Consider the following 19,650-nt stretch of genomic DNA (forward strand, 5'->3'; position numbering starts at 1 on the left):
AGTCGTCAGAGATGCCTTAGACTTTTGTTTACGGACCCGCTCCCATGAAAATGATGTTTTATTCAAATCGTGAATCAGGAAAAAGCAGTTTGTGACATGGAAAGTATGCTGGGCGGGGCCACAAGCTCCCTGCTCCAAACAGCAGCAGGGAAGAAGAAGGGGGCGGGGTTGCTCACTACAGTGGACCCGCCCACAACTCAGAGATGAATTTCTAATGAACTCCTGCCGCTCTGCAGAAACTATGTTGTAGAAAACGACACCGGTTTTTGGATTTTAACTAAAAACAGCATCATCATGATGAAAAGACGACTGGGAACGCTTTGGAAACAGATCAGAAGATGATGGGAGAAGTGACGTTTCCTCCTGCATAGCGGCTGAAAACAGTCTCAACACCGTTTTGGGTTCTAATGGATGTTTGCTGAACTGGAGCAGCTGTTCTGCATGACGCTGTAACTGCTGCGTGTGATGCTTCTGCACCCAAACCTGCAGCTGACGACAACAACACGCTCAGTTCTGCTCTGGTCTCCTAACATGAAGATACGGAACCACGAGGAGCCCATCCACTCGTGCTTCTCACTCAGAAGATGTGGAACCTGGTGTAAAATCAGGTTTGGAACCAGGTGTAAAATCAGGTTTGGAACCAGGTGTAAAATCAGGTTTGGAACCAGGTGTAAAATCAGGTTTGGAACCAGGTGTAAAATCAGGTTTGGAACCAGGTGTAAAATCAGGTTTGGAACCAGGTGTGGAACTCGATTAATGGAAGGATTTGTCCCGTTTGATCTGGACCTTTAGAGAGGAGATTGGTTGTTTTCCACCTGTCCATCAGAACCTTCTGCGTTCTCCAGAGTTGGACCGGCTTCACGTAGAACGTCTGACGCGTGTCTTTCGCTCGTCTCAGACGTGTTTCCTAACGGCACCTCCTCCCTCCCGGCCCCCTCCGCTCGGTTTAATGACGTGGACGCGCACGGACAAGTCCTCCGTTGTTATGAAACCTGATCAGGCAGGAGTGGAACAGGCCTAACCAGGACTGACCATGCAGAGTTGGCTGGTTTGCAGTTCAAATACCTGCCCCCCCCCCCGGATCAGTGATGATTGGACAGGAAGCCGCAGACGGCGTTGGGGGGGTCATGAGAGCAACACCTGGTTTGAGAGGTTTTCCTTTTTCACTTGAGAACAAAGAGCCACACAATTTCACTTGAAATGTTCTTCAGGCTCTGAGACAAAGAATCTCATTCTCCTGCAGGAGCGTGAAGGTGAAGCACAGCCTGTGCTCACCAGGTGAACTCACCTGAGGGCTGCAGCAGCAGACAGGTGTTCCGCTCTCAGCACATTTAGCCACAGGCATCCCTTTTTACATTTCTCTGTTTTCATTTTGCAAAAGCCAAACATTCTCTGGCAAACGGCTGCAGAGCGAGTGAGCGCGTGCACGGCGGCCTGCAGGGATCTGCAGGGAAAGGGTCTTCAGCAGCAGGCGTGGACCTTCAGCAGGTAAACTTAGCGGGTGGTCTCTGTGACAGCCCAGCTTTCTGTGCAAGTTCATGTCCAGCTGGACCGCAGGCCAGCCCCCCCGACACGGATACTTTCCCACATTCCCCGGATAACTCGCCGCTCATTCCTCTGAGACCGACTGCTTACCTGAGGAGGTCAGACAAAGAGATGGCGGCTGTCAGGACCACCAGCCAAAAGAGGAGTTCCTGCATCCTCCAGACCACCAGAGGAAAAACATGTTTTTGAAATCCACCAAAAACTACAATTCCCAGGGTCACACCACTTTACATTCAACAAATGTCCTCTGTAGAAATCAAAAGGAGTTCATTCAGTAGAGTGCAGGGGGGGTAGTCTGGTTCAGGAGTGTTAGTCCGTCTCTGCATGAGGGGAAGTTCCAAGAGAAACATCTGAACCCGGTTTACGGAGAACAGGACGTCGTCTCCATGCATGAGAGCGTGCATGAGAGCGTGCATGAGAGCGTACACGGACTGGAGCATCCCCGGCTGCATGTGTGGAACGCGCTGCCGCCGCACACACTGGTGCCCTCACATGCACTGTGCAGTGCAGGTGAAGGTGCTCTGCATGCTTTATGGGGGGCAGCTGCTGCCAAATGAATGAAAGAAACCTTTGGAGACGTCTGCGCTGCAGAGAACCGAGCGGCTGCAATAAAAGGCAGTAAAGCAGCTGAAAGACAGACTGTTCAGACCGACAGCAGATAACAACTTTCATTTTGTTCACCCGACAAAATGTGTCCAACCAGACATGGACAGCAGCCGTCCGTCATCCCGCATGACAGCAGACGTAGTCGCCGGGCTCTGGAGCGACCTCAGCTCGCCCTCAGAGGAAAAGCCTTCAGATGGAAACCAGCAGCAAATGAATGAATGAAGATGTTCAAGTCCCTCATCTCTTCACAGTCACTGCTGCATGGAAACACTGAAGAAGCTAAACTCCCACCGAGGGGAGGGAGCGAGTGAGCTACGCCGCCACCATGCAGCCAGGTACAGTTTTAACTACCCCTCTAACATATTCCAGACATGCACCTACCTGCCCTGCTCTGCAACACCCGCCTGCTGCACTGTAAGCATCACATTCAAGGCTTTCTGCCTAAGGAGCTGCAGGAAACATTAGCAATGCAGGAACCTGCGTCTCCAGAGGGAATGCATGAATAATCTCACCTGCAGCTCCTGGACAAACGCTTAGCTTCTTCCTGCCATGAAAGCATGAAACTTTTCCCTTTTCAAATGAACGCTGCATGTGATGCGTCTGATGCCGCACAGAGTGCAGCCTCAGCGTTCACTGCCAGCAGCAGCAGGACTGCTGCAGATGAAGGAATGTGCATGCAGACGTAAAAGCAGGACTTGTTGTTTCAGAGCTGCAGCTTCTGCTCCATTTGCTCCTTACCTCTGTGGCGCTTGCAGCCTAGTGTGGGTGCTGGACGGTGGCCAGCAGCAGCGTTTGAATCCCGGCCATCCCAGACTCAGACCGAGTCCCTCTGCTATCCATTCCCGCCTGGTGTTCCTCCCGGCTTCTCCCCCCCCCCACGCTCAAACCTTTGGGTCGCTGCTCCTGGGCTCCGTTCTGCTGCTCTAAGACGCTCCTTCTTGTCTCTCGGTAAAACAAACCCAGGTTGAGTGGAGGCGCTGCCACCACTTGCTGCTGACAGAGTTGCTTACAGTGCAGATCCTGTAAGCTGCCCTGCTCTGCCTTCCCTCTGGCCTGTTTTTCCTCCTCCCTCCCTCTGCTACTGTTGGAGAAGAGCTCTCCTGTTTTCCTCCTATTCTCCTCCCCTTCTTTCAGCCTTCTGCTAATAGCTGTTTAGTGTCTGATTTCAGCACCTGCTCTGATTCAGACAAGAACAGAAAACTGTAACTCTGATCCAGAACAGAAATGAGTAAAGGAACCAGCAAAATGAGTTCCTGCATAAAGGAAGTCCTCAGTTGGTCCACCTTAAAGTTTGAGACATGCATTCCCCAGAAAGACTCTGCTTTTAATCTCTGCGTGGGAAAAGTTGCACATTTGCATGCCCGTCTGTGTGGAACAATGGAAGTGGGTTCTTTCCCTGCACAGCGCCTGGCTGGCATTGTGTGCACGCCCGGCTGCTTTTGCCAAACCCTGAGACGGTGACAGACAGAAGCTGCCAAGGCTTGCTTCAACCAGGATCTCCTTTGGTTCTTCGTCGTTACCTGGGCGTGTTCCCTCGTCAAACATGAAAAGAAGATGGCAGCTTGACTCTGGAGACGAGTCTGCATAGCTCTGTAAGGATCTGATGAATGCTCTGTTTTATTATGGTGATTAAACTGCTGATGGAGGTTCTGAGTGTTTTCATGTCTTCCTAGATCAAGTGATCTTTATCCTCTGATCCAAAATGCACGGGAAGATCCAAAGCCTGAATGTCAAACCTTTAAAACTGTTAAATGCAACTAAATGCAGTTAACTGCATTTAACTGCAGGCTGGGGTCTGTTGGGAATACTGTCATGTCCCCCCAGCATGTGAATTTTCCAGGATGACGTGGAGTTCTGCAGCTCTCCTGTCTGCATCCTCACAGGAGCAGCTGCTGAATGAACCGGCGGGTGTCCGCCTGCGCTGCGTGCCTGCGCACGCCGACATGTACGGACTCCGCTCTCCTGCAGGCTACAGCAATCACAACAACCCAGCGATGAACCTGACCGGCAGTGAGCAACGCTGGGCGAAGGACCGCAGGAAAATGGTAGCAGAAAAAAAAAAAAGAGAAGAGACAGAAGGAGGAAAAAGGAGAGGAAGAAGGCTGGCAGGGGTAAAGCGGAGGAGGGAGGGAAGATGAGATGAAATGTAAGTCAGGAGTTGCCGGAGGATCGAGTGAGAAATCATTAACATCACCTGTCTGAGAGGACTCCTAATAAATCAGTTTGCTATAAAAAAGGGAGAAGGTGGAAACATTTGTATTAAAGTTCAACCCTGCAGCACAGCACACAGCTTCTCCCAGATTGTCTTCATCATGTTAGAAGATCACTCTGAGGAGCAGAAGAAATGTCATTTAAAGGTCCAGAGTTGACTTTATTCACGCTTCCATGGTTTCTAACTCTGCATGCTTAGCAATGACCCGATGACGGCAGCAGCAGGCTGCTGACGGCGAGCCGTTCACCACCTTTATCAGAGCCTGATAACAGGAGAACGTTGACCACAGGTCACCTGTAACACCTGTAACATTTGTCACGCTGACGATTGGGACGTTTCAGGATGAAAAGGAACCAAGGCGAGTCCCAGATCTGCCAGGGTTTTTAGGAGAGCATTCACGAGTGAGAACATCTGATGGAGATTTTCAGCTCCTCAGGATCTTCTCATGCTTTGCAGCGTGCATAAGGATTTTGTGTGCAGGTAGAGGTTGTTCTTCATGTCAGGAAACAACATGAAGCTGAGGTCCAAGCATAAGTCCAGCTTGAAGTTCTCCTTGGCTTTGCTCCATTCTTCCTGCTGTCATCAGGGTGGAAGTCATTTCTGGTGGTCCTCAGACCTTTTCATCATCATTTCCGTGCATAAAAACTCCATCCCAAAGAAAAAGATGATGTTCCTTTGAGCAAAGTCTTTCATCCCTCCAACGCCGCTCCATTTTTCCTCTGCTTTGGACTCCGAACTCCTGAATCCAGCGGGCGGGTCGCTTGCTTCATGACCGCAGTTGAGTTTGGACAGGAGGAGGAGGATGGAGCAGAGAGACAGAGAGTTACCACACAAACATGGGGAACGTGGAGCATGCAGCGTTTGAAGGAACCTGCAGGAACGCGGTGATGGATTTTGGTCGCTCGGGTCTCCAGACACAGAACTAAACTGATGACTGAAACTTTGGAAACTTGGCTACAAACATTAGAGAAGAAGTTCTGGGGTTTGGTGCAAAGGGGAAGTCAGTTTCCTGAACTTTGGGTCAAAGGTCAGGAAGTGCCGGCTGCAGCTCAGGTGTTGTTTGTATTTTGTTGATTATATAAAAGTCTGGTCTCAGTAAATGACGCAGTTTACTTGTTTTTTTCATTATTGTTTCACATTTCCTTTGATTGATTGAGGATGCCTTTAGTTTCATAACAGGTAATGTTTAAGATGTAATAGAACCCTAAAAAACCCTGTTAAGGTTTCTAATGTGTATTTCTGTTCTGAAGACTTTTATTGTGAAGGCTTCACGTACTTCCTGTTTTTCTGTGATATCTCTACGCATGCCTCAATTCAGAAGAAACGGGTAATGACTCACGCTCTGGCTACAAGAGAAACGCACTGATAATTGTTTAAATCCATCATTTGTTTTAGCATCTAGCTGGAAGGCGAAAAGGTAGGATTATTGGTAATGTTTATACATTTTGGGATTATTTGCAATTTGTTTAGTGTAAAAGTACAAAATGTGTTTGTAGTAGTGATGGGTAGATGAGGCATCGTGAAGCAGTTCGGCACATTGCCCAAACTGTATTGACACTGTGTTACTCAATACTGACTCCTGCTGGACCACAAACGTCATTGCAGGAAACTCCACTGAAGCTGATTAAATGTAATCTAAACACAATATTTGTCATTGTTGTTCCTCATGTCTGGCTCTATGGTGCCCCAGCATTGAGGAGAGGCTTTTAAGTTTGACAGTTCTGCAGAACAGATTCCACATTTAACCTCCAAAACATAAAATATTCATTTTAAGAGTCAGTTTGAAATGGAATTGTTTTCTGCTAGATCAAGCAAAAACTAAGAGCAACAGGAGAAACAAAAACGCCATCAAAACTATGAAATAATTCCACAAACCTCATTAAAACACCACATTCAGCACCTTTCAGGAAAGACTCAGTCAAATAAAACCTCAAACACAGGTGGGCGGGGAAAACGGGGGCATGCGGGCGCAGCTGGAAGCTGGGCGCATCCGGGGCATCAAAAGAAGCTTTTTTCCCTACTCTGTTAAATTCACCGCAGGACGGATTTAGGACCGAAGAGACAGAAACGAGAAGATCCGGTGATTTTTCAAAATAAAAGATAGTTTAAACTCATAATAAAACTAACTTAAACTAGTTAATAACTGCAAAATCTGAAAGTAAGTTCCAAAAAAAAAAAAACCCTGCCAAACTCCAGCACTGATCAAATCAAACAACCATGATTTCTGGCACTTCTGGCTTGCCGTAGTTACTTTTGTTTGTTTTTTAAACATGGACAGCATTTATTAAAATAACATTTTAGTAGATTAGCAGAGGAAGTCCATCTGATGGTCGTAACCATTTATTTTCCTGTTTTTAAAAACTTTTGATAAAATAAGGTCTCTTTTTCACTCAAGTCATTTTCTTTTCTTCAAGAATTTAATTTTTTTTTTCAGTCTTTGCTTAGACTGCTGGCCATGCGACCCCCTCCCAGATGGATGGATGGATAAATAGATGGATAACTGAATGGATGATGGATGGATACATTATAATGGTGACGATGCTAAATGTTACTGTCCTGCCCCCACCAGGGGGGGGTCCCGGCATCAGACACAACCAAATAAAGTTCTTTGAATTGAAGCTTTAAGCTCATCTGCATTTTAAAGATAAAATGTGTTTAAACTCCTGAAGGGGAACTGATCTGCTCTTTCATGGTTCTGTTTGACCATTTGTGCTGCGTCCCAATGTGGGCGTGTCCACGTTCCCGCGTGCTGAGGTGGGCCGGCCCCTCCACTCACCAGCAGGGCCTCCTGGTTTTCAGCCAGAGCTTGCTTTGCCAAATAATGCTCCCTCTTCACCTTTAACTCCAGAGACTCGGGCACATCAGGGACGATCCAGTCGATGGCTCGGAGCACAAAGAAGACGACGTGCTGGAGGTTTTCACAGAAGATCAGGCGATCATCACTCAGTGGAAGAGAGGTGGACACATTCAGAATAACTCAAAGCTGCTGCTGCTGTCATACCTCGAATGCAATAATAAAGCCGAGTCGCACGGCGAGGAGCTCCCAGTAGAAGAGCGTATAGTTTCCATCGTTATCTCTGAAAGCTTTGTATCTGGGAACATGATGAATGATTACACAGCAGCGGTAAACAGCAGACTACCAAACATTTCTAACAGCACCCTCTGCTGGTCGCATCATCACAGAACACAGAGGATCCACAGAAACGTTCCATTCGGATATTTTCTATGAAGGTAAAAATGTGTCAAAAAGAACGCACTTGTAGATTTGATTTGAGAACTTGTAATATAGAATCTGAATACTTGTGCATCAAAAATCTGCATCTGTGTGTAAAAATCTTCTGCTGTGAACTGACAAATTTCCAATTGCATGTGTTCATTTAGAGTTACAACTGCTCAAATGTGCTTCTGCGTGTGCTCGAATCTGCTGCCGCAAATCACAGGTGCGCTACAACTGCGCTCTGACTTCTGACACATTCCTTGCGAGAAACTTGGGTCAAAAGTGATCTGTGTCCGATAATGGGACTAGGGGGGGAGGGAGGGTAAGAGGAGGCGGAGTCAACCAATCAGAGTGCAGGATTCTGAGAACTTGGTCAAGTTAGAAAGACCTTCACAGATTCACACTTCCTGCTTCAATAACTCTTCTGATAAACGTTCGAATGTGACAGCAAGTCTCTCAATCATTTTGTATGAACACAGAGAGTGAACTAACAGAAAAACTTAGTTTTCTCCTGCATTTTAATGAGAAATGATCTCTTCGTGCTTTAAATCATAAATGCAGACATGCAGCTAGACGGCTGCGAACGGACAGGATCAGGAAGATGATTGTAGCAGGACAACAGGGCCAGGGCTATTGAGCAGCTTTATTATAAATCATATGGATAAACATTTGAAAAAAATATATTAGATTAGATAAATGCGTTCTCCGCGACGTTCCAGGCGACAGCGCGGCGGCGCGCGGCTGTGGCGGACTCAGCCCGCTGAGCAACGGCTGGCCGCTGACTGATCGAGGGCGTAGCGTGTCGCTGGTACGCGACACCGCGGCCAGACGCCGAGCTCCGCGGAGAAAAGGAGAAACGAGGATCCCACTGACCGACGGCGGAGCACGCCTGTCGCTCGCGGGTGCTCTGCGCTTGTCCAGTGGGATCCTCGGCCTCTCCTTCGGCCTCTCCTTCCTCCGCGGAGCTCGGCAGCTGGCAGCGGTGTGACACCGCGCTATATGCCCTCGCTCAGCGGCCAGCCGCCGAGCTCCGGAGGAAATAAGAAGCAAGGATCCCGCTGACAGACGGCGAGGTCTACGCCCTCGCTCAGCGGAGGAAAGAAGAAGCGAGGAGTCCGCCACAGCCGCGCGCCGCCGCGCCGGAACGCGGACTCAGCCCGCTGAGCGCTGGGTATGCGCGAGCGACAGGCGTGCTCCGCCGTCGGTCAGTGGGATCCTCGTTTCTCCTTTTCTCCGCGGAGCTCGGCGTCTGGCCGCGGTGTCGCGTACCAGCGACACGCTACGCCCTCGATCAGTCAGCGGCCAGCCGTTGCTCAGCGGGCTGAGTCCGCCACAGCCGCGCGCCGCCGCGCTGTCGCCTGGAACGTCGCGGAGAACGCATTTATCTAATCTAATATATTTTTTTCAAATGTTTATCCATATGATTTATAATAAAGCTGCTCAATAGCCCTGGCCCTGTTGTCCTGCTACAATCATCTTCCTGATCCTGTCCGTTCGCAGCCGTCTAGCTGCATGTCTGCATTTATGATTTAAAGCACGAAGAGATCATTTCTCATTAAAATGCAGGAGAAAACTAAGTTTTTCTGTTAGTTCACTCTCTGTGTTCATACAAAATGATTGAGAGACTTGCTGTCACATTCGAACGTTTATCAGAAGAGTTATTGAAGCAGGAAGTGTGAATCTGTGAAGGTCTTTCTAACTTGACCAAGTTCTCCGAATCCAGCACTCTGATTGGTTGACTCCGCCTCCTCTTACCCTCCCTCCCCCCCTAGTCCCATTATCGGACACAGATCACTTTTGACCCAAGTTTCTCGCAAGGAATGTGTCAGAAGTCAGAGCGCAGTTGTAGCGCACCTGTGATTTGCGGCAGCAGATTCGAGCACATGCAGAAGCACATTTGAGCAGTTGTAATCACAGATTTGAAGTTGTAACTCTAAATGAACACATGCAATTGGAAATTTGTCAGTTCACAGCAGAAGATTTTTACACACAGATGCAGATTTTTGATGCACAAGTATTCAGATTCTATATTACAAGTTCTCAAATCAAATCTACAAGTGCGTTCTTTTTGACACATTTTTACCTTCATAATTTTCCCCTCATGTTTTGAGCTCGACACTTTGGTTCTTCTCTAAATTCTTTTCAAAGCAGTTTTGTTATTATCAATAAGTTAATGAACCAGATTCTTCCATTGGAACAATATTTTATGTGGGATCAAAACACAAATTCTGCTTTAGAACGCCGTGGACGCGTCAAAACCCGACTAATTGTGTCTTTTTGAATGAACGGACAGTGACTGGTAGATGTATTTCAGCAGCAGATGAAGCATACCAGAATGAAAGGAGAACAAAACGTAAGCATGAGTGCAGAGCTCCACCAGCCAGACCCTCATCGTTTTAGACATTCCTCACATTCCGCCCAGAAAAGCACGTGATCGTCTGTGGGAATTTGCCAAGAGGCAGAGAAAAACTCCTGAAGACCAAGAAGGGAACTTCTCTAATCAGAAAAAGCAAACTCCAGTCCCTGCAGGACAGAACAGATGGATGCAGAGCATCTATGGATAACTGTTTGTTCTCAGTTAAACAACCTGAGAGACTCAGAGTTAGTTCATTTAAAACCTTAGCCACATGCACCCGTTTGGGGGGGGGGTTCTGCAGGTTTTGTGGTTGCCCGGTCCATGGAGGGTCGTAGAGTGGAGCGGCTGCATCTTAAGGAGCACAAGTTTGTCTTGCAGTCTTGAAAATGGAACGTACCATTGCTGTGAGTGCGGTGAGTGTTTTGTGACGTATTCATCAGGATATAAGTAGTTACACACACTAATGGCGTACAGCTGTTGTACGGCGTCCTTACGCCACACTTTAGCCTTTAGTGAGGTGTGAGTTCTGACTCCTTACTGAACCCATGAATGCTGTGCACGTGGTGTGCACGTGATCCGTAAGTGTCCATGTGACGCCCGTAGGATGTCCACACAAACTACACTCTGATTGGCTAATTTCCTCATTTCTATGAGTCAGGTTGGAGCGAGGGGCGTGCACGTCTGCAGGATTTGGGGGGGGTTGAAAACATAAAAAATCTGTAGGAAACGGCTGCATCTGACCTACTTCCCCCTAACTTCCCCATACGTGTTGCAGACGTGTTCTCTATCACCTGTCGCCGCAGCATGAATGTAGAAAGAAAAGTGCATGAACATTTTCTCTCTACGGACTCACTGAGCGGTGCACCAGCTTGATATTTGGTGCGGGGGTCATCTGCGTACAGATTTGGCCTTTGTTCACCTGCCAACAGTCGGCGGTTGGGACCAAAGGTGCTTTCACAGCGGCTGAGAGACGGAGAGACCGTGGAGGCGGCCGTCTTTCATGCAGGGCACCAGGTGTGTAGATCACGGTACCGGTAGAGTCTCTGAATGATGTCATGAACGCAGACATGGACACACGACAACCGCCCTCGGCGTCTGTGTGAACACAGACACCTATCCATGCATTGATCGGGCTTTAGCTGGAAGCTCCTCCCACACGCGGAGGAACACACAGGCAGCGAGCAGAGATTTCGCCGCGCGGCGAAGGAGAGGCGGCCCACGCGAATTTGCCATGCTGATAACGTTCACGGATCATTCTTGGTGTGTTCAGGAAGTAGAGGATGGTACACTGAACCTGCACATGGGATGCTCGGTGTAGTTCAGAGGAGCGAAGGCCAGGCTGAAGTTGACGTATCCATGGAGACCTCGTTCAAACTTGTACTGGTACAGCAGGCGAGGTAGAAAATCTGATGTGAAGGCTATCAGGAAAGCCTGAGGAGCACAACACAGCGATGAATTTCTACATCCGTGCCCCATCTGAGGTCCCAAAAGGTGAAGGAAATGTACCCACATTGACGATGACGGACAGGTGGGACAGGCCTTCCAAAATGCTGAACCAGACCCCGATGTTCTGGGTGCGCTCTGCCACGGGCCGCCGGTACTCGCACACGAACTTGTGAGCATCCAGACGGATCTCCACCCAGTTGTTGAGTAGGGCGAAGAGCGGGGCGAGAGGAAAAGCAGCCACAAAAATGGTGATGAACCCGAACTGGAGGACTGCAGGACAAGAAGAGACTTGAGCAGAACAACAGACGAAAGGACTAGTTTCTGTGCTAAACCACTGAGAGCAGATGGAATCACCCATCTCCAGGTATTCCTCAAACAGCCCCCCACACTCCACCAGCTGGTAGTCCTCCTCCCATCGATGAGGCTCACAGGAGGCCTTACCCCCCAGCACGTCGGCTAACGTTCTCCTCTGGCGCCAGGCCTTCACTTTACTGCAGACAGGAAGGGATGCAGATCTGATAGCAGTATTCTACGTACGCTCATGTTATGGATTCATCCGACTGCAAGCTTCACGTACGGTAGGATGAACTCTTGGATGTTGTTGATGAGCTGCTTCCCCACCATTATGATGAAGAGTTGTTCAGCCAGTTCGATGAGGCAGCCCCCCGGTCCACACTGTGGCAGGAGGACACCCACCCAGCAACGTTAGCATCCTCATAGAACGACTAGGAGAACTTCTTTGAGTCCAGACTCACGTCCTCGTTCCTCATTCCAAACAAAGTCCCGTAGTTAGTCGGATAACCGACAAACCTGATCATAAACAGAAATGACGGACCGACCTCCTGCTGCAGTTTCAGAAGCATTTCTGGATTTTCTGTCTCACCTTCCTTTGAAGAAAGCCACATAGAAAGGAGACGAGTAGAAGTTGACGAACTGGAAGATGAAGACTTTGAAGGTGAAGGCGTTGTCATACTGGGTTTGGGTCCGGTGCATCTCTGCAGCGGGAAGAGACGTTGGAGGAGAGTCACCTTCAGAGAAATCTCTGAAGCTTCAGAAGAGTTTGATGTGGCTGGTGTGACGGTCCCTCACGGGGGTTCGATTCCTACCCCATTTAGTGAGCTGCTCTGCTAACGCCGTGTAGACCTGCCCCATCAGCAGAATGAGGCCCAGGTTCACGATGCTGCTGGAGATGTTGGCTATGGTGGCAGCCTGCAGAGACCAGCACGGCGCCTGAAGGCCTTCTGCCTCTCTAACACCAGCACCCCCCCCCAGCTGTGCCGGGACGTACCTCTGTCCGCAGCACGGGACTCCCGGTGTGGTACATCATGACACTTATGATGCCGCGGCACATCACCACTGTCACCAGGAAGATGATCACCACGCACAGCTGGGAGCAGAACCAGCAGCACTCAGAGGGTGACCATGACCCCCCCATGACACCGCAGATGAGACTCACCATGAGGATGATCACCATGGAACCCGTGAACATACGCGACAGCCGGGCCTTCTCTGGAAAGTAGGGCTCTTTGACCCCAGTCACGGGATTCTGCTCCACGGTGGGGGCCATGGCGGCAAACTCTGGCCGAGGACGCTCCTGACGAGACAGAGGCGACCCCGAGGTTAACGGGAGCTGGATAAGTGAGGAGAACTACTTCCTGTGAGCAGTGGGAGGAGCCAAAGAAGCAGATGACAGAGTCATTTCAGCAGATTAGCATAGGAGACAGGAAGACCTCTTCCTCGTGGAAGTCCATGCAGTCCCAGTGATGAGCCAGGGTGGCCATTTTTCGCTTCCAGTACTCCAGAAAGGTCACCGCCCAGAAAGACATGAAAACGCTGAAGAACACGGTACCAGGGTGGTCAAACAGGTAACCCAGCTGCAGACAGACAGACAGACAGACAGACAGACAGACAGGCAGACAGACAGGCAGACAGACAGACAGCAGTGATGGTCTGCAGGCCTGCAGGCTGGGATGCTGGCTGAAGAAGTGAAGCCCCCTTACCTTGGCCATGGTGCAGATGTCAGACATGTTCCAAGCCTCGCATGTTTTACAGAGAGGACACATCCGATAAGTGGAACCGCCGTGACAGATTTCCTCACTGACGGACAAACAGACGCCAAAAAAGTGAGAAAACCAAGGCTCAAAGGTTTTACAGTAACCAGTCAGATATGATAAGAAAAAGAAGTTCTGCTTTGACGAAAAGACTATTTCATTTCATGACATAAAGAACCAAAAAGCTGTTAGTTTCCATCCATCCTTTCATCATCCACCCATCATCCATCCATGTATCCATCATCCATCCATCCATCCATCCATTTTCTAAACCTGCTGATTTCTTTTCGATATCTCAGGGTTGCTGGAGCCTATCCCAGCTACTGTTGGGTGAAGGCGGGGTTATCCCTGGACAAGCTGCCAGCCTGTCACAATCTCACACACAATAACACACACATATAGGGACAGTTTGGACATGGAAATGAATCTATGACACATGTTTTTGGACTGTGGGAGGAAGGATTTGAACTACTACCTCACTCTGGGGGTGAGGATGCTTACCACTACCCCACAGTGCAGCCCTGCTTTGAGCATTTCTGCCTAAAAGGATCCAGCTGGAAGTGAAGATTCAAACTGAGCTGAGGTTCTGAAGGAACATCTCCATCATCAGAACCGCTCTCCTCATGGTGGGAGAACGTTGCAGACATCTCTAAATGTTTGAGATCTTTGTGGAACCGACTGGTTTCTGTTTTTGAAGGCCTTTCATTCAGAGGCATTCCTGAGTGGAGAGGCGGTCGATGTTCCTTTGGGTTCCTCATCAGTAGATCGATGCTAATCTGATGCTGGGGCATTAGGCGCAGAAGCGCTGCTAATGCCCCTGTGGGGGCACGTGCACGCGGCGGGAAAGCCTTCTGTTTGTGCTGAGTGCGTGCTCGCTCACGCCGGCGTGTTGGTACCCATGGACATGACCCCGGACATGAAGATCAGCGTCCCCACGACGGCGGCCGGCAGCAGCCAAGCCGTGTAGAAGCCTGAGGATGGAAGGAGAGCTCCGTTATGTGATGCTGGAAAGAGGAGGGGCCATCAGCGCACCCCCCCATCCTGAGGAGAACATCACATGGAAAGTTACTGTGCCCACAAACATCTGCCCCCCCAAAAAATAAAGAATTTAGGTAAAGTTGATGATGATTGATAGGCTTTATACATAAATTAAAAAATCAGAAGTTTTTTAGAAGCCCCGCCCTTCTCTGCTGATGAGCTTCTGCAACCAAACGCACCCAGCCAAGCAAAGTAGAGCGCGATCTTCTCCCCAAAGTACTCCCTGATGTGGTCCAGAGGTTGGTACTTGTACCATTTGCTCCAGCGGGCCCAGTAGAAGTACAGAACCTGCCTCTGGTTCAGGTCCTCAGGTGGGATCTCCTGCTTTGGGAGCTGGAAAGGTCCCTGAGGAGAACCCAAAGGCCGTCAGCCAGAGGAGCAGCATCCTCATTCAGCAGAGAAGCTTCTTCACCTCATGGAGGGGGAAGGCTGCAGCGAACGCCCCCTCCGTCACCAGCCTGTCCACGCCCACCTCGGCCTTCTTCCGTTTGCCGTACGCCGTCCTGGCCAGAATCTCATACACCTGAAACAAACACCTGTCCTGAAAATGATGTGTTCTGAATTTAGGAAACTTCCTTTTCCCCCAAAAGTGAAAGAAACACTTTATGAAATGATGAAAGATCCACAGAATGACTTAGGTTACGTTTCAACACTGACTGTTAGGACACCGATCACAGATTTTCCTGTCAATTTTTGGCCTGTCACTGCACAACAATGTGTCAATAATTGTATCATGTATGATGTATCATGTGTTATGTCTAGCCACGTTTTTACACACAAAAACAGATGACAGAAATGTCCCGCCAACTTCACCTTCTTTAATAACAAAGTCAATTTATACTTAGAATCCATAAGATGAATCAATCCACCTAAAGTCATAACAGTTTATGATATTCTGAGTTGTAACCCCCCCCCCCCCCTGCATTTGTACCACTGTCCAACTCTGAAGTTGTTGTTTTATTTTTCTCTATGAATATGTGTACGTGCATGTACATGTATGCATATTGATAATTATTCTACTTTATTGCTTCCTTCTAAATTGTAGTATTCCTTCTACTTATATTTTACGATTTTATGTAAGTTTTCTATGTGTTCAATAAAGTTCTTGAGAAAAAAAGAAGAAGCAAACAAAAACAGATCTGTCCTGATGAGATGCAAAGGTCGCGACCTGCTGCTGCTGCTGCGCATGCGCTACTCACAACCCGGTGCCTCTGCGTGTTGCTGAAATACGTCTCACGGTTGTCGGAGCCAACGAATCTAAAGAAACACGGGAAGCTTTAGAATGGGGGGGGGGGTAGTTTTAGGTGTCGGGGGGGGGTGGGGGTGGAGCTCACCTGTCCATCTTTGATTTGCGGAAGGCGCAGGTGTAATAATCCACGGGTCTGTTCGGTACCGACTCCTTCATGACGTTGGGAAGGCAGAACCTCTTCAGCACGGAGGCCGAGGTGTTCAGCTCCAGATGCGGCTGCGCCTGCGCACAAATGCGCCTTCCATCCTACCTGATTCTTTACAGAATTCTTTACTTTAAGTAAGTAAGTTTTATTTATAGCGCCTTTCACAGATAAAATCACAAAATGCTGAACAATAAAAACATTCAATACAGTAAAAGCAGAAAAACAATCAATTAAATATCATGTAAAGCAAAACTAAATTAAAGAAAAATAAACGTAGAATAAAAATAACAATGAAACCAGTCAGCTAAAAGAATTTATGAATCAAAGTGTCTTCAGTTGAAAGAATCGATGGTGGCGGCCACACGAAGGGACAGAGGGGGGGGGGGGCATTCTAGAGTCTGGGGGCTGTTGCCTGGAACGACCGCTCACCTCTGGTTTTAAATTTGGTCCTAAAAATCTTTAAAAGATTTTGATCCGAGGATCAGAGGGAAAGTCTGATCCGTATTTTGGGGTCTGTCCATTTAAAGCTCTATAGGTTAAAACTAGAATTTTCAAATCAATACGCCACTTGATTGGGAGTCAGTGGAAGGAGGATAAATGGGGGTGATGTCTGCCCCTTTGTCCAATGTTTAAAGCCTTGCAGCAGTGTTTTGAACTAACTGAAGACGGTTAAGAACAGATTTATTAAAACAAGTAAAAAGAGAATTACAAGAATCTAAACGAGAAGAAATGAAAGCATGACCATCTGATTTAGATGAAAAGGTCCGCAGTTTGGTTATGTTACCTAAATGATAAAACAATTTCTAATTCAAAGGCTGGAATTTTCCAGCAGAAAAATTCTTTTTCTTTTTACTGGACTCAAACGAAGATTGACAGACAGCTCTTATTTAACCGCGTGACGTAGACTTCCATGTGAGTCATGACATCTGGACTGACGCTGACGTTGGCCTCCAGTTCACAGCTTCTGATTGGCGATGAATAGGAAACCAACTTTAGCGTCGAGTCCGGGTCCTGTTCGCAAACTGCAGGACCTGAACTGCTCAAACCAGGATTAAACTGTGATTTAGATAGTAAAGGACACATCCAACACAGTTTATCATATATAAAAAATGGGAAATAGGATCATTTGATCATTTTAAATACATAAAATCGTCCTATTTCACATTTACTATCTAATGCATAACTGAATCCAGGTCCTGTGGTTTTTGAACCCGGTTCTGTGGTCTTAGTGTGGAAAATGCAGGGAATGTTTCTTTGCCCTCGCCAATCGGAGCTGAAGCCAACTTCAGAACGTGAAACTTGAATTCCAGATATTTGACTCAACAGAATGTTTGTACTCGATCCTTGTTCAGTCCTGGTTCTGACCTGCAGCGGAGCTCGGAGGCAGAGTTCCTCTGCATAGCACACCAACACCTCCCAGGGAGCGCTGATCTTCAGAAAGTGGATGGTTTTTCTCTCATTGGCTGTTTCCTCCTGCAGAATAAAAAGGGGGTGGGGGATCAGGCGCTCCTGGAGACCTCCTCTGTGCGTAAAAGCGCACGGAATCGGCCGCCGCACCTTTTCCAAGAGTAAGCCGGCAGCCTGGAGGTTCTGAGCAAACCTCTCCCGCCACTGCTGCAGCTGCGCTCTCCGTCGCTCGGACCTGCTGCCATCCCCGCCGCTCCGCTCCCGGTGCTTCTTCCGCGATCGAACCTCCCACACCAGCACAAAGTCTGCGTGCAGCACAGGTCACTACGGGTCATGGGTCTGTGTGCGGGGACGGGGAGGGAGCGCGTGCGGCCTCAGCAAACTCACCGATCTTAGTTTTTCCATCCCGGAAATAGTTTCCGAGCTTTGGAGCAGTTTGGTCACAGGGATGCCCCCCCTCAAAGAACTTGCCGCCCTCAGCTTCATCTGCGGCTGCGCTGAAAATCTGAAACAACATTCAGGTGGAATCAGATTCTGCAAACCTGGAGGCTGCAGGGATTCTCAGTCAAACATGAAACTCTTCAGACGCTTTCAGGGGGATGACTGACATATGGAGAGAAATTACAAATCAAGAATTACGCACACACAAATCCGACTGAGTCTAATTTCTCTCCATACTGACAGCTGCAGGGGCGCGCGGCGGCCACACAGGTAACGAATATTTTCGGGAGGGCGGGGGGATGCCACCACCAAGCGCGCGACCCTCTCTGCTGTATAAAGACAACTTTATCCCAAAACACACATGTTGCTGAACCACAGAAAGCGTCCTGCAGCTGAATGAGACCGACGGTGAATTAACAGAACCGAACCAGAACCAGAACTTCCCTCGTGAGTCCGTTTCATCTTCTGCTCTAAATGAGACTCGGGGGTCTGTCTCAAGCCGTGCTGCTGTGCGAATGTGCAGTTCTAGCTGAGCCATACTGCAGAGGATCTGAGAGAAGGAAAATCTTTAGGTAGACTTTAAAAGTCGCGTGCGCGTCAGCAGAAGATGATCACGATGAGGAAAAACCATCGAGCTTTCAGCGGGAACTTCTGAGGTCAGTGAGCTGTGAAGGAGTGATGAAGAGGAGAGGGAACTTAAGATGGGGGGCTACTCACTCTGGGGGGGATGAAAGCTTCGCTGTGCAGACTCCCGTAGCCGTCCGTGCTTTGCGCCCCCCCTCTCTCGTCCAGGTCCAGGAGGACCTCCCTGTCCTCTCTCTTCAGCTCCGAGCTCTTCCTCAGCATGATGGCGGGAGGTCCGGATGGCCGGCAGGATGGAGACCCTTCGTGGAAACAGGAGCGATGCTCTTCTGGACGGATGGATGCGGAGGAAAGATGCTGATACTGTGCCTTGGAGGACAGCAGCAGCACTCTTCATCCCTCCTCTTCCTCTTCTTCTCTCTGCAGTCAGACCTGGAGCTGATCCACTGCATCTGCTGAGGAATACCGTAACGGAGCCAGTATGCGGCACCGGGCTTCACCGAGACGCTTCATCTGTGAGGAGATCTGAAACTCTCTGATAGACCTCTGCTGCCCCCCCCACCCCCACCCCCACCCACACCCAGGGAGGGGCAGAAGACTGACCAGAACGACACGAACATCCATGCAGAGAAATTCTAAATGTTTGTAGTTCATAAAGTGGAACTTGATCAAATCCAGCGGTGCTGTGATCCATGACTGACAGAAAGCATTTAAAAGAAGAAAAGCTTTATTTAAACCATCATTTTTACAACAGTCTGTAAACGAGTCTCATCCTCTCTTCATCCAATGGGTTCAGGATTATTCATAATCTACATCAGTCCCAAACATTTGAATAAATCTTATTTATTGATAAAATAAGTCACCAACAGTTTATAATCCCCCCCCCCCCCCCCCGGCCAACACAACTACCCCTGGCTGCAGCCTGCAGAACTGCACAACATAGCCCGGGCAGGTGCCCATGTTGGGCATGGGGCGGCCCCTCGCGTCAGAGGGCCCACGGCATGCTCGCTAAAACATGAGAGATTCACAGAATATCGTAAAATATTATATGGGATGGTTTAGTGGTGCGCGCGTGCGTAAACATTCTGCAAACTTGAGGCGTCAAAAACGAGGTGCCCGTGGTTGACTGACCGGATTGCGTTTTTTCAGACGAACAGAACACAAATGTTACGCGCTTTTCAACGTCACAGCTGCTTCCAATGATCAGTTTTAAGGTGGATGTCTGTTCCGCCGCCATCCTTCATCCATCCACCTCTGCGCGCCGCCGTTGGCGCAGCTTCACCTCTGCTGGCGCCTCATCTTCACCCCCCTTGGCCATGACTGGTCGTCACCAGCAAAGACGCCGGCGGATCACA

At 48.9% G+C, this 19,650-nt stretch overlaps 2 protein-coding genes across 4 annotated transcripts in view; both read right to left on the minus strand.

Annotated features, from left to right (window-relative positions):
• arhgef19 (Rho guanine nucleotide exchange factor (GEF) 19) overlaps nt 1-3,030 on the minus strand; it is a 15,557-nt gene extending 12,527 nt beyond the window's left edge. The window contains exon 1 of the mRNA XM_004084425.5: nt 2,890-3,030. The gene's annotated coding sequence lies outside the window, so the exon portion shown is untranslated. The remainder of the gene's footprint in view (nt 1-2,889) is intronic.
• Nucleotides 1-18,565, minus strand: part of ano11 (anoctamin 11) — a 23,218-nt gene extending 4,653 nt beyond the window's left edge. Inside the window, exons 1-23 of one of the 3 annotated variants that reach the window (XM_078949708.1) lie at nt 18,431-18,565; nt 17,660-17,777; nt 17,423-17,577; nt 17,231-17,338; nt 15,806-15,942; nt 15,671-15,728; nt 14,884-14,994; nt 14,651-14,816; nt 14,314-14,404; nt 13,383-13,479; nt 13,113-13,256; nt 12,839-12,976; nt 12,671-12,769; nt 12,489-12,591; nt 12,266-12,377; nt 12,138-12,192; nt 11,960-12,057; nt 11,737-11,873; nt 11,447-11,652; nt 11,231-11,367; nt 7,365-7,455; nt 7,140-7,271; nt 4,502-5,127 (exon numbers count right to left, since the gene is read on the minus strand). In XM_078949708.1, the coding sequence (XP_078805834.1) occupies nt 5,053-5,127; nt 7,140-7,271; nt 7,365-7,455; nt 11,231-11,367; nt 11,447-11,652; nt 11,737-11,873; nt 11,960-12,057; nt 12,138-12,192; nt 12,266-12,377; nt 12,489-12,591; nt 12,671-12,769; nt 12,839-12,976; nt 13,113-13,256; nt 13,383-13,479; nt 14,314-14,404; nt 14,651-14,816; nt 14,884-14,994; nt 15,671-15,728; nt 15,806-15,942; nt 17,231-17,338; nt 17,423-17,577; nt 17,660-17,777; nt 18,431-18,559 (2,697 nt within the window). In that variant the 5' untranslated portion in view covers nt 18,560-18,565 and the 3' untranslated portion in view covers nt 4,502-5,052. Of the gene's footprint in view, nt 1-4,501; nt 5,128-7,139; nt 7,272-7,364; nt 7,456-11,230; nt 11,368-11,446; nt 11,874-11,959; nt 12,058-12,137; nt 12,193-12,265; nt 12,378-12,488; nt 12,592-12,670; nt 12,770-12,838; nt 12,977-13,112; nt 13,257-13,382; nt 13,480-14,313; nt 14,405-14,650; nt 14,817-14,883; nt 14,995-15,670; nt 15,729-15,805; nt 15,943-17,230; nt 17,339-17,422; nt 17,578-17,659; nt 17,778-18,430 lie in introns of those variants that run through there. The other 2 variants (XM_023956284.2, XM_023956283.2) reach the window with 2 other exon arrangements.
• Between the last annotated feature and the right edge of the window lie 1,085 nt (nt 18,566-19,650).

The sequence above is a fragment of the Oryzias latipes genome, chromosome 7 (assembly GCF_053564925.1).
Source record: "Oryzias latipes strain Hd-rR chromosome 7, Olatipes_Hd-rR_3.1".
Taxonomy (NCBI): domain Eukaryota; kingdom Metazoa; phylum Chordata; class Actinopteri; order Beloniformes; family Adrianichthyidae; genus Oryzias; species Oryzias latipes.